The sequence below is a fragment of the Sander vitreus genome, unplaced genomic scaffold, assembly GCF_031162955.1.
Source record: "Sander vitreus isolate 19-12246 unplaced genomic scaffold, sanVit1 ctg255_0, whole genome shotgun sequence".
Taxonomy (NCBI): domain Eukaryota; kingdom Metazoa; phylum Chordata; class Actinopteri; order Perciformes; family Percidae; genus Sander; species Sander vitreus.
This window is the reverse complement of record NW_027595423.1, coordinates 157,501-171,555: the sequence shown is the minus strand read 5'-3', so window position 1 is coordinate 171,555 and position 14,055 is coordinate 157,501. Positions and strand designations below refer to the sequence as shown.

The 14,055-nt window shown below is 45.1% G+C and overlaps 1 protein-coding gene across 2 annotated transcripts in view; it reads left to right on the top strand.

Annotated features, from left to right (window-relative positions):
* LOC144513456 (platelet-derived growth factor receptor beta-like) overlaps positions 1–14,055 on the top strand; it is a 31,280-nt gene that overhangs the window by 7,003 nt on the left and 10,222 nt on the right. For both annotated transcript variants that reach the window (XM_078244538.1, XM_078244537.1), the window contains 12 exons: positions 635–895; positions 4,245–4,375; positions 4,849–4,930; positions 5,007–5,081; positions 6,794–6,998; positions 7,781–7,896; positions 8,272–8,383; positions 9,801–9,903; positions 11,076–11,184; positions 11,970–12,064; positions 13,382–13,511; positions 13,841–13,945. In XM_078244538.1, the coding sequence (XP_078100664.1) occupies positions 635–895; positions 4,245–4,375; positions 4,849–4,930; positions 5,007–5,081; positions 6,794–6,998; positions 7,781–7,896; positions 8,272–8,383; positions 9,801–9,903; positions 11,076–11,184; positions 11,970–12,064; positions 13,382–13,511; positions 13,841–13,945 (1,524 nt within the window). The remainder of the gene's footprint in view (positions 1–634; positions 896–4,244; positions 4,376–4,848; positions 4,931–5,006; positions 5,082–6,793; positions 6,999–7,780; positions 7,897–8,271; positions 8,384–9,800; positions 9,904–11,075; positions 11,185–11,969; positions 12,065–13,381; positions 13,512–13,840; positions 13,946–14,055) is intronic.

Below are 14,055 nucleotides of genomic sequence, written 5' to 3'. Positions count from 1 at the left end.
CCTTTAACCGAGTGAAACTCAAAGTAATGTCGGTACTTCCAAGCATTAAACGCTGCATGGTCCTGCTATCTCCCGCGCTCCATGTTGTCTCTTGTTCAACACTACACATGTCGGTGTTTACCACGAGATCACTTCCCGCTGCCTCAAGATAGCAATACTCCCAGAATGCACCTGAACACACCTCCCTGTAAGACCAGCACGTCCAGAATGCACCTGAACACACCTCCCTGTAAGACCAGCACATCCTGAATGCACCTGAACACACCTCCCTGTAAGACCAGCACACCCAGAATGCACCTGAACACACCTCCCTGTAAGACCAGCACGCCCAGAATGCACCTGAACACACCTCCCTGTAAGACCAGCACGCCCAGAATGCACCTGAACACACCTCCCTGTAAGACCAGCACGCCCATGGGCCACAGATGGGAGCAGGTGCATTTGCTATTTAAACGTGAGCACTGGACGGGAAACTGACAACTGCGTCGGTCTTAAACTAGCAAAGACACTTGGGTCGGGCTAAGACAGGGCCCTAAGTGACGTCCAGACTAAGTTGTATCTAGGTATATAAACATCTCTGTCTGAGCGGCTGATATTCATCCTGTGGTGATGTAATGTTCCGTCCCCCCCTCAGGGCCGGAGGAATGGTTCGTCCCGCTGGGTCCAGGTGTGGTGATGAAGGAGGCGGAGGAAGACACCATCCCGTGCGTGGTGTCCGACCCGCGGCTCAATGTCTCGCTGTACCTACGTTCCAGCATGATGCCGGTTACCACGACGACGTACGAGCCGGGACGCGGATTCACGGGCCGTCTGAATGACACGTCGTACGTCTGCTCGGCTGCCAGCGCTGCCGCGGAGGTGAAGTCACAGGTGTACTACGTGTTCAGCGTCGTAGGTGAGAATCAGATTATTTCAGAGCACAGCAAACTCTTTCAGATGAAGACCGTGTTTCTGGATGGAAGGCCACGGGTCAAAAATACATGTATACAATATACAGTGGGGCAAAAAAGTATTTAGTCAGCCACCAATTGTGCAAGTTCTCCCACTTAAAAAGATGAAAGAGGCCTGTAATCTTCATCATAGGTACACTTCAACTATGAGAGACAAAATGAGAAAAACAATCCAGAAAATCACATTGTAGGATTTTTTATGAATTTATTTGCAAATTATGGTGGAAAATAAGTATTTGGTCAATAACAAAAGTTCATCTCAATACTTTGTTATATACCCTTTGTTGGCAATGACAGAGGTCAAACGTTTTCTGTAAGTCTTCACAAGGTTTTCACACACTGTTGCTGGTATTTTGGCCCATTCCTCCATGCAGATCTCCTCTAGAGCAGTGATGTTTTGGGGCTGTCGCTGGGCAACACAGACTTTCAGCTCCCTCCAAAGATTTTCTATGGGGTTGAGATCTGGAGACTGGCTAGGACACTCCAGGACCTTGAAATGCTTCTTACGAAGCCACTCCTTCGTTGCCCGGGCGGTGTGTTTGGGATCATTGTCATGCTGAAAGACCCAGCCACGTTTCATCTTCAATGCCCTTGCTGATGGAAGGAGGTTTTCACTCAAAATCTCACGATACATGGCCCCATTCATTCTTTCCTTTACATGGATCAGTCGTCCTGGTCCCTTTGCAGAAAAACAGCCCCAAAGCATGATGTTTCCACCCCCATGCTTCACAGTAGGTATGGTGTTCTTTGGATGCAACTCAGCATTCTTTCCCCTCCAAACACGACGAGTTGAGTTTTTACCAAAAAGTTCTATTTTGGTTTCATCTGACCATATGACATTCTCCCAATCCTCTTCTGGATCATCCAAATGCTCTCTAGCAAACTCCAGACGGGCCTGGACATGTACTGGCTTAAGCAGGGGGACACGTCTGGCACTGCAGGATTTGAGTCCCTGGCGGCGTAGTGTGGTTCTGGGACTTTTGCTCACCGTTCTGTGATCATTTTGACCCCACGGGGTGAGATCTTGCATGGAGCCCCGGATCGAGGGAGATTATTAGTGGTCTTGTATGTCTTCCATTTTCTAATAATTGCTCCCACAGTTGATTTCTTCACACCAAGCTGCTTACCTATTGCAGATTCAGTCTTCCCAGCCTGCTGCAGGTCTACAATTTAGTTTCTGGTGTCCTTTGACAGCTCTTTGGTCTTGGCCATAGTGGAGTTTGGAGTGTGACTGTTTGAGGTTGTGGACAGGTGTCCTTTATACTGATAACAAGTTCAAACAGGTGCCATTAATACAGGTAACGAGTGGAGGACAGAGGAGCCTCTTAAAGAAGAAGTTACAGGTCTGTGAGAGCCACAAATCTTGCTTGTTTGCAGGTGACCAAATACTTATTTCCCGAGGAATTTGCAAATAAATTCATTAAAAATCCTACAATGTGATTTTCTGGATTATTTTTCTCATTTTGTCTCTCATAGTTGAAGTGTAGCTATGATGAAGATTACAGGCCTCTCTCATCTTTTTAAGTGGGAGAACTTGCACAATTGGTGGCTGACTGAATACTTTTTTGCCCCACTGTAAATAATGTATAGTATGGGTATGTGTCTGTGGTTATGAGTGAGTTGTGTGGGTGTGAGATGTGTGCATATATTTTATATTTTATGTAGTATTTAAATGCTGCAAACTGGATTATTGATGACGTTTCGTTGTGTAAATATATGTGTGTGTATATATATATATATATATATATATATATATATATATAGATAGGTATATGTGCAGTTTAGTGTCCCAAATTATTTTCCAAAGACTGAGTGTCCCAAATGACGAGGGTCGTATTTGAGACAGGTGAGTTTAAAAAAAAAATATTTTCCAAAACCTGAGTGTCCCAAAGCTACCATAAAGCTACCATCTGTGGGATTATGACTGAATGCCTCTGAGTTAGAATCCCTCCCAGACGTAGCCATACCCGTGCGCCTAAGTGCTTCGGGTGGTCTGGAGTAGCCCGGCCCTCGATTGGGTCCAGGTGAGCGGAGCCGTTTGTGACTGGGTCTGGGTGCGGCCAGAAAAGCGCCGTAGTGTTTATAAAACGAGTTTTGAAGGGTGGGGGTTAGGCAAGTAGTAGGCCTATCATGATTTCTTCAGGCTACACTGTAAACTTTGGCAACTGTGTGCATTAGTGCCAGGAAAAGATTTGCCTCATTTGCATCAATTGATTCTGAAGAACGGGGTCACCCTGCCATTTGTTTGCTTGTAAATAATGCACATTGACAACAAATTGACTTAATGAATGACTTTTTGAGCGGCAAACTTGTCACGTGAACATTAATTACTATAAAACACCTGTTAAACAGCACAGGTGGTTTAGCAGGTTCATAATTAAGGACATTGTTTGGGGAATTTGGGACACTAAACATCATGTGTATATATATATATATATATATATATATATATATATATATATATATATATATATATATATATACATATATATACATAATGTATATATACATAATGTATAGTATGGGTATGTGTCTGTGGTTATGAGTGAGTTGTGTGGGTGTGAGGTGTGTGCATATATTGTATTTTACATTTTATGTAGTATTTAAATGCTGCAAACCGGGTTGCTGATGAAGTTTTGATGTGTAAATATATGAAATGACAATAAAGATCTATCTTGTAATTCTTCTTAGATAAAAGTTACTCGTGTAATTTAACAGGGGAGTTTACCAGCACTGTGCTTTACTTTGCAGTACAACTCAGATAAAATATATTTAAGCTGCCCAAAATGTAGTCATTACGGTTAAGCCTTTTCAAATAAGAGAATGAGCAGCAATCAGCAGTATGGGCCCCAAATTACTTTAGAGTGACTTTAGAGAAATGATATTACTGTCTGCCTGTCTCTCTGTCTGTCTGCCTGTCTGTCTCTCTGTCTCTCTGTCTGTCTGCCTGTCTGCCTGTCTGCCTGTCTGTCTCTCTGCCTGTCTGTCTCTCTGTCTGTCTGTCTCTCTGCCTGTCTGTCTCTCTGTCTGTCTGTCTCTCTGTCTGTCTGTCTCTCTGTCTGTCTGTCTGTCTCTCTGCCTGTCTGTCTCTCTGTCTCTCTGTCTGTCTGCCTGTCTGTCTGTCTGCCTGTCTGTCTCTCTGTCTCTCTGCCTGTCTGTCTCTCTGTCTCTCTGCCTGTCTGTCTCTCTGTCTCTCTGTCTCTCTGCCTGTCTGCCTGTCTGTCTCTCTGCCTGTCTGTCTCTCTGTCTCTCTGTCTGTCTGCCTGTCTGCCTGTCTGCCTGTCTGTCTGTCAGTCCCTAAGCTGATGGAGGTGGATCTGACCGTGTCCGGCTCCGTGTTGAAGCAGGGCGAGGTCCTCACGGTCAACTGCACCGTCAAAGACGCCGAGATGGTCTTCTTCTCCTGGGACTTCCCCCGCAGACAGGTACCTTTCTGTCTGACCTGTCCTGTCTTCTATAGAGCCAATCACAAAGTACTACCCCCTGCAGACAAGTACCTGTCTGTCTGACCTGTCCTGTCTTCTATAGAGCCAATCACAGTGTTAGTTTCCAGTACCTTTCTGTTAGAAACCTTGTGCGTCCGTTCAGACAGTTTCCTGTCTCTGAGGAACAGCTGATCTCCTCTCATCTCCTTCATCTAAAATCATATGTCAACACTCTGGCTAACGTTACGTTAGCTTGGGGAGCTAACAGACTACAGAATGTGTCAAAGTTTATCAAAGACGCAGGATGGACGATAAGACACTAGAGACATGACGTAGGTGGGACCTATGTTTAACTTCACAGTTACAGAAAGAAACTAGTTCAATGATGTCACATATCTCTGGGCTCAAACCCCCGGCCAGTTGTTACAGGGAGTTATCCGGTCTCTAAATGTGTCTCTCTCTCCTTGAATCAGGAGGTGGAGCCTCTGACCGACTTTCTGCCCAAACAGATCCGCTCCTTTGTTAACATCTCCACGGCAACGGTGGCAGATTCTGGTAGGTGGCCCACGCTCCTCTGTAGTTGATGTAGTTTTTAGGTTTGCTGGTTACCGTGGCGATGTGTTTCCTGCAGGTGTGTATGTGTGTGAGGTGAAGGAGACGATGCAGGGTCAGACGGTGAAGAAAAACATCACGGTGACGGTTCTGGGTGAGGAAACTTTTCTTGTTCAACACTAAGTGTGTAGTGTGAAATCCAGTCTTTTAGAAAATAGAAGGGCTGACTAATGTTGTAAATTCTTTCCCTGGTTTTCTGGAAATGTGTCCTATGATGTGACATAAACAAGAAAAAAGTAGGGCTGTCAAACGATTAATCGCCAAATTTCTATAGTTAATCACGATTAATCGCATGTTTTATCACATGATTAAAATTCTATTATTTAGCATTTCAGAACAGTTTAAGTCCATATTAACAATGAAAGCCGTTCTTACCAGAGGATCTTAACTGGGAATCAAATGATGCAAAGAAAGTGACTTTATGAAGTTGACTTTAAGATTTTTAATTATTTATTTACTGTAAACAAAAGTAAATGTGTGAATCTGTCATTATTGCACCATTCCTCCAAGTCCCTAACTAACTGAGATGTAACACTAACACGTTGCTTCTACAGTTCAAACTAAATGGTCCAAAAACCGGACGCCACAGCAGGACATTTAACCTTGACATTTTTCTAATAAGGAATGTAACAATTCTCCTGGACAGAAAAGGGGGTGGACAATGTCCCAAATGACAAAAACACTCAAAAAAACGATACAAGCAACCCAGTCCTAAAACCATATGCTGATATCCAGAGTCCATCTAGTGTTTAGTAACTCCTAAATAATGTAGATTCCTCACTGACGTCCAGTGATCAGCGGTTAATGAGACAGAGTTTGGACTCTGCAGCAGTTCCAGTGTGGCTGCTTTCTCCGTGTCCTACAGGCTGTGTGGGGCTGCTGTCCCCCTCGACGGCCATGTATAAGACGGGTCAGGTGAGACTACTGTCCCCTCGACGGCCATGTATAAGACGGGCCAGGTGAGACTACTGTCCCCTCGACGGCCATGTATAAGACGGGTCAAGTGAAACTACTGTCCCCCTCGACGGCCATGTATAAGACGGGTCAGGTGAGACTACTGTCCCCCTCGACGGCCATGTATAAGACGGTCAGGTGAAACTACTGTCCCCCTCGACAGCTTTTAAAAAGTAAACTTTCCATTCAGAATCTTATTGGCATCCATTTTGGCGTCTTGCGCTCGCCATCCACTCAAAACGTAACGTTAGTCTACTACTCTTTGGCCGGCTCCAAGCCCAAACAGGTGTGCAGGCGTGTCTGTTGTTTAGTTTCCGGTCTAGCTAGATCCGGTGTGGTGTTGTAGTTTTTCTAACGTTACTCGTTGTTGCAACAGCATGTGAAAAAACGACAAAGTTTGCTAGGCCAAAAAGAACGTTAATCTCACGATAAAAAAATGTACGCCTTTAAAATGGGTTTGCGTTAACGCTGTTAATAACGCCTTTAACTGACTGGTCTGTCTCTCTGTCTGCCTGTCTCTCTGTCTGACCTGACTCTCTGTCTGACCTGACTCTCTGTCTGACTGTCTGACATGTCTCTCCGTCTGTCTGTCTCTCTGTCTGCCTGTCTCTCTGTCTGACCTGACTCTCTGTCTGACCTGACTCTCTGTCTGACTGTCTCTCTGTCTGACTGTCTCTCTGTCTGACTGTCTGACCTGTCTCTCTGTCTGACCTGTCTCTCTGTCTGACCTGTCTCTCTGTCTGCCTGTCTGTCTGTCTGACTGTCTGACCTGTCTCTCCGTCTGTCTCTCTGTCTGCCTGTCTCTCTGTCTTGCTGTCTCTCTGTCTGACCTGTCTCTCTGTCTTTCTGCAGAGCGTGGCTTCGTCTACGCCTGGCCTTCAGGAGACACCAACGCGTCATGTCTCCTCCACCACACGGTGGCGCTCAGCGTGGAAGTCCACGCCCACCCCGCCCCCACCATCCTCTGGACCAGAGACAACCACACTGTCGCCACGGAAACCTCCTCCGTCACCACGGCAACCTCCTCCGTCACCACGGCACACCTGACAGATAGCAGGTAGATCAGAAGTTAAACCACACCTCTAAAGTCCAGTTCAGAGACAAGATTCTGGGCAAACCGTTGATTTTTTACTACGTTTTTGTGTCTTCTCGTCTCATCCTGAATGTTTGGTCTGAGCTGGACTTCAATGGGATTACTTGATTGGTTGATTGATGTTTGATGATGATTGGTTGGTTGATGTTTGATGATGATTGGTTGATTGGTGTTTGATGATGATTGGTTGATTGGTGTTTGATGATGATTGGTTGATTGGTGTTTGATGATGATTGGTTGATTGGTGTTTGATGATGATTGGTTGATGTTTGATGATGATTGGTTGATTGGTGTTTGATGATGATTGGTTGATTGGTGTTTGATGATGATTGGTGGTTGATGATGATTGGTGGTTGATGATGATTGGTTGATTGGTGTTTGATGATTGGTGGTTGATGATGATTGGTTGATTGGTGGTTGATGATGGTTGGTTGATTGGGGTTTGATGATGATTGGTTGATTGGTGTTTGATGATGATTGGTGGTTGATGATGATTGGTGGTTGATGATGATTGGTTGATTGGTGTTTGATGATGATTGGTGGTTGATGATGATTGGTTGATTGGTGTTTGATGATGATTGGTGGTTGATGATGATTGGTGGTTGATGATGATTGGTTGATTGGTGTTTGATGATTGGTGGTTGATGATGATTGGTTGATTGGTGGTTGATGATGATTGGTTGATTGGTGGTTGATGATGATTGATGATGATGTTTGATGGTGATTGGTTGATTGATGGTTTTTAGGTATGTGAGCACTCTGACGCTGGTTCGAGTCCGGATGAATCAGACAGGAAGTTACACAGCCACCGTTTCCAACGATGACGATGAGGAAGAGGTCGTCTTCAACCTGGAGGTCAAAGGTCAGCGAGAGAGACACAGGATGATTGACAAGAAGGCTGTGGCAACATATTTTCTTTCTGTTTCTGTATCTACAGACTTCTGAGATATTATAACTGACAACTTAAACTAAATCTAAAAAAACTCACACCAGCAAACACTCTCTAAATACATACTCAAAATAAAATAAAATCCTAAACTATAGTATCTGTGTGTGTGTGTCTCTGTGTGTGTGTGTCTTTGTGTGCGTGTGTGTGTCTGTGTGTGTGTGTGTGTGTGTGTGTGTGTGTGTGTTTCTCTTTGTGTGTGTGTCTCTCTGTGTGTGTCTCTGTGTGTGTGTGTGTGTGTGTGTGTGTGTGTGTGTCTCTCTGTGTGTGTGTGTGTGTGTGTGTGTATAGCCCCCCCTAGGATCACGTCTCTGTCCGAGGTCAGCAGTACGGCGATGCTGTGTGTCAGCGAGGGAGCTCCACCCCCTTCGGTCACCTGGTACACCTGTCACAGCTCCCACAGGTAAACAGGAAGCTGACCTGTCTGCACAGATCTGCAGAGGTGTCGACCGCTCCATAGATTTCTCTGTTCTCGTAACATTTAGTCTCAGTTTTATATTGCCAAAAAACATATGTATATGGCATTTACATCGCATGTTTACATCTCCGATGGCCCGGCACGCAAATTATATCGTCATGTCTCGTCCCTGTGTCAAGTTTCTGTTTTTAGTTTGTTCATGATTTCTGTTAATTTTCCCATTTCCTGTTTTATTTTGTAGGTTCTCTGTTCTCCCATGTGTTGTCTTGTTTTACTTCCTGTTGTATATCTAATCCAATCCAACTTTATTTAAGTGCTTTAAAACAACCAAAGTTGACCAAAGTGCTGTACAGAAGTATAAATAAGACATCATAAATAAAAGACATAACAGCTCACATGAGGTGCAAAATTACATATCAGATACAACAATAAAATAAAAAAACATAAAACGCCGCGCAATAAAAGCAATCAAAATAAATAATTAAATGAAGTAAATAAAGTCGACATCTTACTAGGTGTCAAAGGCCACAGAGAAGAGATGGGTTTGAAGACGGGATTTAAAAACAGACATTGAAGAGGACTGTTTAACGTGCAGAGGCAGATCATTTCATAATTTAGGAGCCGACACAGCAAAGCCACGGTCCCCTCTGAGCTTCCGCTTAGTTTTAGGCTCACTCAGGAGCAGCTGATCCTCTGACCTGAGAGAGCGAGTGTAATTACCTGCCCCCGCCCTAATGTGTCTCATTGTCTCCCGTGTCTTCTGTGTTTAAGTTCTGTCTTCCCTGAACCTGTGTTTCATGCGTGCAGCTTTTGAGCGTTTTCCCTGTGTTCCTGAGTTCTGATTCCCTTGGATTTTAGACCATTGCATGTTTTCCCGGATTTTCCCTTTGCCTGCCGTTACTGGACACCGTTGTCTGAAACCCTTGTATTTTACCTTAGTTGTGTATCCGTGGGTCCATTCTCTGTGTGCGTGATAGATATCTTACAAAGGTCAGTATCCCCCCTAACCCTAACCCAAAGGTCAGTATCCCCTCTAACCATAACCCAAAGGTCTGGGCTGTTATCTTGCTGGATGCTGTTTTTTCCTGAGTTAAAATAATGGATTCTCCAGTTAAAATGGATCTTTGTTTGATTGGTGTGATATTGATGAATACAATCCAGATCTGGATCTATTACCCATGCTGTATGTCTCCTGCAGGTGGGTCAGGTTTTGGGTATGGTTCTAATTGTGGGGGCCCTTTAACCTGGTCTGTCGGTCTCCTGCAGGTGGGTCAGGTTTTGAGTATGGTTCTAGTCGTGGGGGTCCTTTAACCTGGTCTGTCTGTCTCCTGCAGGTGGGTCAGGTTTTGAGTATGGTTCTAGTCATGGGGGCCCTTTAACCTGGTCTGTCGGTCTCCTGCAGGTGCGGTAATGTGACGGCGGGCTGGAGGAGCCTATCGGCAGCCACGGAGGGTGTTGCTCTGCAGGAGAACGTCACACAGGTGGAGGAGAGAGGCATCTCCCAGGTAACCATCCCATCATCAGTCTGATGTCGTCTGAAGCAACATGATTAGGGTTGGGTACCTACCGGACCAAATGACCATAAGACCTTCTGAAACCTCCTTAAACAATTAAATCTGTCTTAAAAACATTAATGAAAACTTCTAAAGAGCCCTTGATTCCTCCTCAATAACCTGTAAGGCCCTGACACACCAACCCGATAAACGGCCGTGGGACAGTCTGGCGAGGTCGGTGACTCGAGTCTGTTCGGTGTGTTCCGTGCCGTCGTCAGTCGGAGGAGCCGTCGGCCTTCATTTTGGCCGACCTGACATGTTGCGTCGGAGGGCGGGCAGTCAGACTCAATGACCCATCTGATTGGTGGAGTGCTAACCTGGAAATGACGAGCGGGATGAGCGTGACTAACGCCTCTCAAAATCTGAGGAAAATCTTTTAAACTGACCTTTGTTGATCTGAAATGAAGACAGATTCAGCAACGTGTTTTCAGAAACACGTTTCGGTGAACTATCTTCGTAAAATATGAGATCGTCTTCTGAACGAGCCGCCATTATGCCCGGTTGTAAACTCCGGGAGAATCCAGACCCAAGTGACGCGTTTGTCCATCAGCTGCCTGTTTTAATTTTTTGGGTGACAATACAGATTAGCGCCGCCTGCTGTTATGGAGACGTATTACATGCTCAAGTCGGCGTCGCTTCGGGTTGGTGTGTCAGTCTAAAGACCCTCTGAAGCCTCTTCACTAACAGAACGAGTCTTAACTTCCTGCACGGCCCTCTGGTGTTCTAAAAGGCATGTTACAGGCAACATGAGCATCGCTGCACATAATGCTACTTAACACTACACCTGGCTGCAGGTAACGTTAGCCTAGCGTTAGCTAGCTGCTGGATTACACACGGTTAAATGCTGACAGCCAAATGGTGTAAAGTGTGACTGTATTTCAATGGAAAGGATTCCAACACCGGGAAATCCAACACGGACCACATGGCCTCCGCAATAAACAAGCTGTTCTTTTATGTCGCCGAGTGTTGTTTTGTGATTTTTAGCAACCGTATTATAAACACAGACGTACCCGACCCTAGTTGTAACACTCTGCGTAAACGTGTATGTCTGTGTGTGTGTGTATGTGTGTTACCTGTGTGTGTGTGTGTGTGTGTGTGTGTGTGTTTGTGTGTTACCTGTGCAGGTGAGCAGTGTGTTGACTCTGAAGAGTCTCAGCTCTGTGTCAGCTGTTCGCTGTGAAGCCAAAAACTCAGCAGGACGGCGAGCCAGAGACCTGAGAGTCCTGTCCAACTGTACGTACCAACACTGCCGTGCTCAAGGCTCCCTGAGTTCATTCATATGGAACTACAGCATATAGTTATTCATACTGTCATTCTAGTAGATATTTATAATTTCATTCTGAGAGTCATTGTCTTAAAACAATAACTCAATAAAGATCTATTCTCTCTCTCTCTCTCTGTCTCTCTCTCTCTCTCTCTCTCTCTCTCTCGCTGTCTCTCTCTCTCGCTGTCTCTCTCTCTCGCTGTCTCTCTCTCTCTCTCTCTCTCTCTCTCTCTCTCTCTCTCTCTCTCTCTCTCTCTCTCTCTCTCTCTCTCTCTCTCTCTCTCTCTCTCTCTCTCTCTCTCGCTGTCTCTCTCTCTCTCTCTCTCTCTCTCTGTCTCTGTCTCGCTCTCTCCACCTGTCTCTCTCTCTCTCTCCACCTGTCTCTCTATCTACCTGTCTCTCCTTCTCCGCTGTATCTCTGTCAACCTGTCTCTCTTTCTACCTGTCTACATGTCTCTCTCTCTCTTCGCCGGTCTCTCTCTCCGCCTGTCTCTCTCTCCGCCTGTCTCTCTGTCTACTTGTCTCTGCCTGTCTCTTTGTCTACCTGTCTCTCTCTCTCTGCCTGTCTCTCTATCTCTGCCTGTCTCTGTGCGCCTGTCTCTCTCTCTCTGCCTGTCTCTCTGTCTACCTGTCTCTCTCTCTCTTCCTGCCTGTCTGTCTGTCTGTCTCTCTCTCTCTTCCTACCTGTCTGTCTGTCTGTCTGTCTCTCTCTCTTCCTGTCTGTCTGTCTACCTGTCTCCCCACCTGTCTCCAGCTCTCCTGTCTCAGGTGATGGTGTTGGCAGCAGTGATGGTTCTGGTTGTCATCGCCATCGTCTTCCTCATCATCCTCATCCTCCTCTGGAGAAAAGTCAGTTCAACCCGTTACCGTGGTTACCACAAGTTACAGTTACGACCAGAGAGTTACAGTTACGACCAGAGAGTTACAGTTACTACAAGAGAGTTACAGTTACTACCAGAGAGTTACAGTTACTACCAGTTACTACCAGAGAGTTACAGTTACTACCAGAGAGTTACAGTTACTACCAGAGAGTTACAGTTACTACCAGAGAGTTACAGTTACTACCAGTTACTACCAGAGAGTTACAGTTACTACCAGTTACTACAAGAGTGTTACAGTTACTACCAGAGAGTTACAGTTACTACCAGAGAGTTACAGTTACTACCAGTTACTACAAGAGAGTTACAGTTACTACCAGAGAGTTACAGTTACTACCAGTTACTACCAGAGAGTTACAGTTACTACCAGAGAGTTACATTTACTACCAGAGAGTTACAGTTACTACCAGAGAGTTACAGTTACTACCAGAGAGTTACAGTTACTACCAGAGAGTTACAGTTACTACCAGAGAGTTACAGTTACTACCAGAGAGTTACAGTTACTACCAGAGAGTTACAGTTACGACCAGAGAGAGTTACAGTTACGACCAGAGAGAGTTAGTTACGACCAGAGAGTTACAGTTACTACCAGAGAGAGTTAGTTACGACCAGAGAGTTACAGTTACAACCAGAGAGAGTTACAGTTACGACCAGAGAGTTAGTTACTACCAGAGAGTTACAGTTACGACCAGAGAGTTACAGTTACTACAAGAGAGTTACAGTTACTACCAGTTACTACCAGAGAGTTACAGTTACTACCAGAGAGTTACAGTTACGACCAGGGAGAGTTACAGTTACGACCAGAGAGAGTTACAGTTACGACCAGAGAGTTACAGTTACGACCAGAGAGTTAGTTACGACCAGAGAGAGTGAGTTACGACCAGAGAGAGTTAGTTACGACCAGAGAGAGTTACAGTTACGACCAGAGAGTTACAGTTACGACCAGAGAGTTACAGTTACTACCAGAGAGTTACAGTTACGACCAGAGAGTTACTGTTACTAAAGACAGGAATACACAGACTATATACCACTGATACTACTATAGACAGGAGTACACAGACTATATACCACTGATACTACTATAGACAGGAGTACACAGACTATATACCACTGACTACTATAGACAGACTCAATCACCTTCCAGAGTACTTCATACCAAGGATTCTAACAAACAGGAACACACAGACTAAATACTCTCTGGTAGTAACTAGAACTCTCTGGTAGTAACTGTAACTCTCTGGTCTATAGTAGTATCAGTAGTATATAGTCTGTTTACTCCTGTCTGTAGAAACCTCGGTATGAAGTACTGTGGAAGGTGATTGAGTCGGTGAGCACTGATGGACAGCAGTACTACCTCGACCCCACCGCCCTGCCATACAACTCTGCCTGGGAAGTACCGCGGGACAACGTAGTACTAGGTAATACTACAAAATATGTACTCTATATACTGTATACTACTCTGAGAACACGTAGTACTACTTCTTCCTCAGAGACAAGAGGATGCAGTCATAAAATACATAATAAATACCGTCTGTCTGACTGTTTGTCTCTGTCTGTCTGTCTATCTCTCTGTCTGTCTGTCTGTGTATCTCTCTGTCTGTCTGTCTGTCTGTCTATCTCTCTGTCTGTCTCTTTTTCTGTTTGTCTGTCTGTCTGTCTGTCTTTCTCTCTCTCTCTCTCTCTCTCTCTTCCTGTCTGTCTGTCTGTCTGTCTGTCTGTCTCTCTCTCTCTTCCTGTCTGTCTGCAGGTCAGGTGTTGGGTTCAGGTGCTTTTGGTCGTGTTGTTGCGGCGACCGTCTCTGGTCTGCTTCACTCTCACTCTACAACTAAAGTGGCCGTCAAGATGGTCAAAAGTAAGTACCTGTCTGTCTGTCTCTCTGTCTGTCTCACTCTCTGACTGTCTCACTGTCTGTCTAACTCTCTGTCTGTCTGTCTGTCTGTCTGGCCGTCTATTTCACTACCT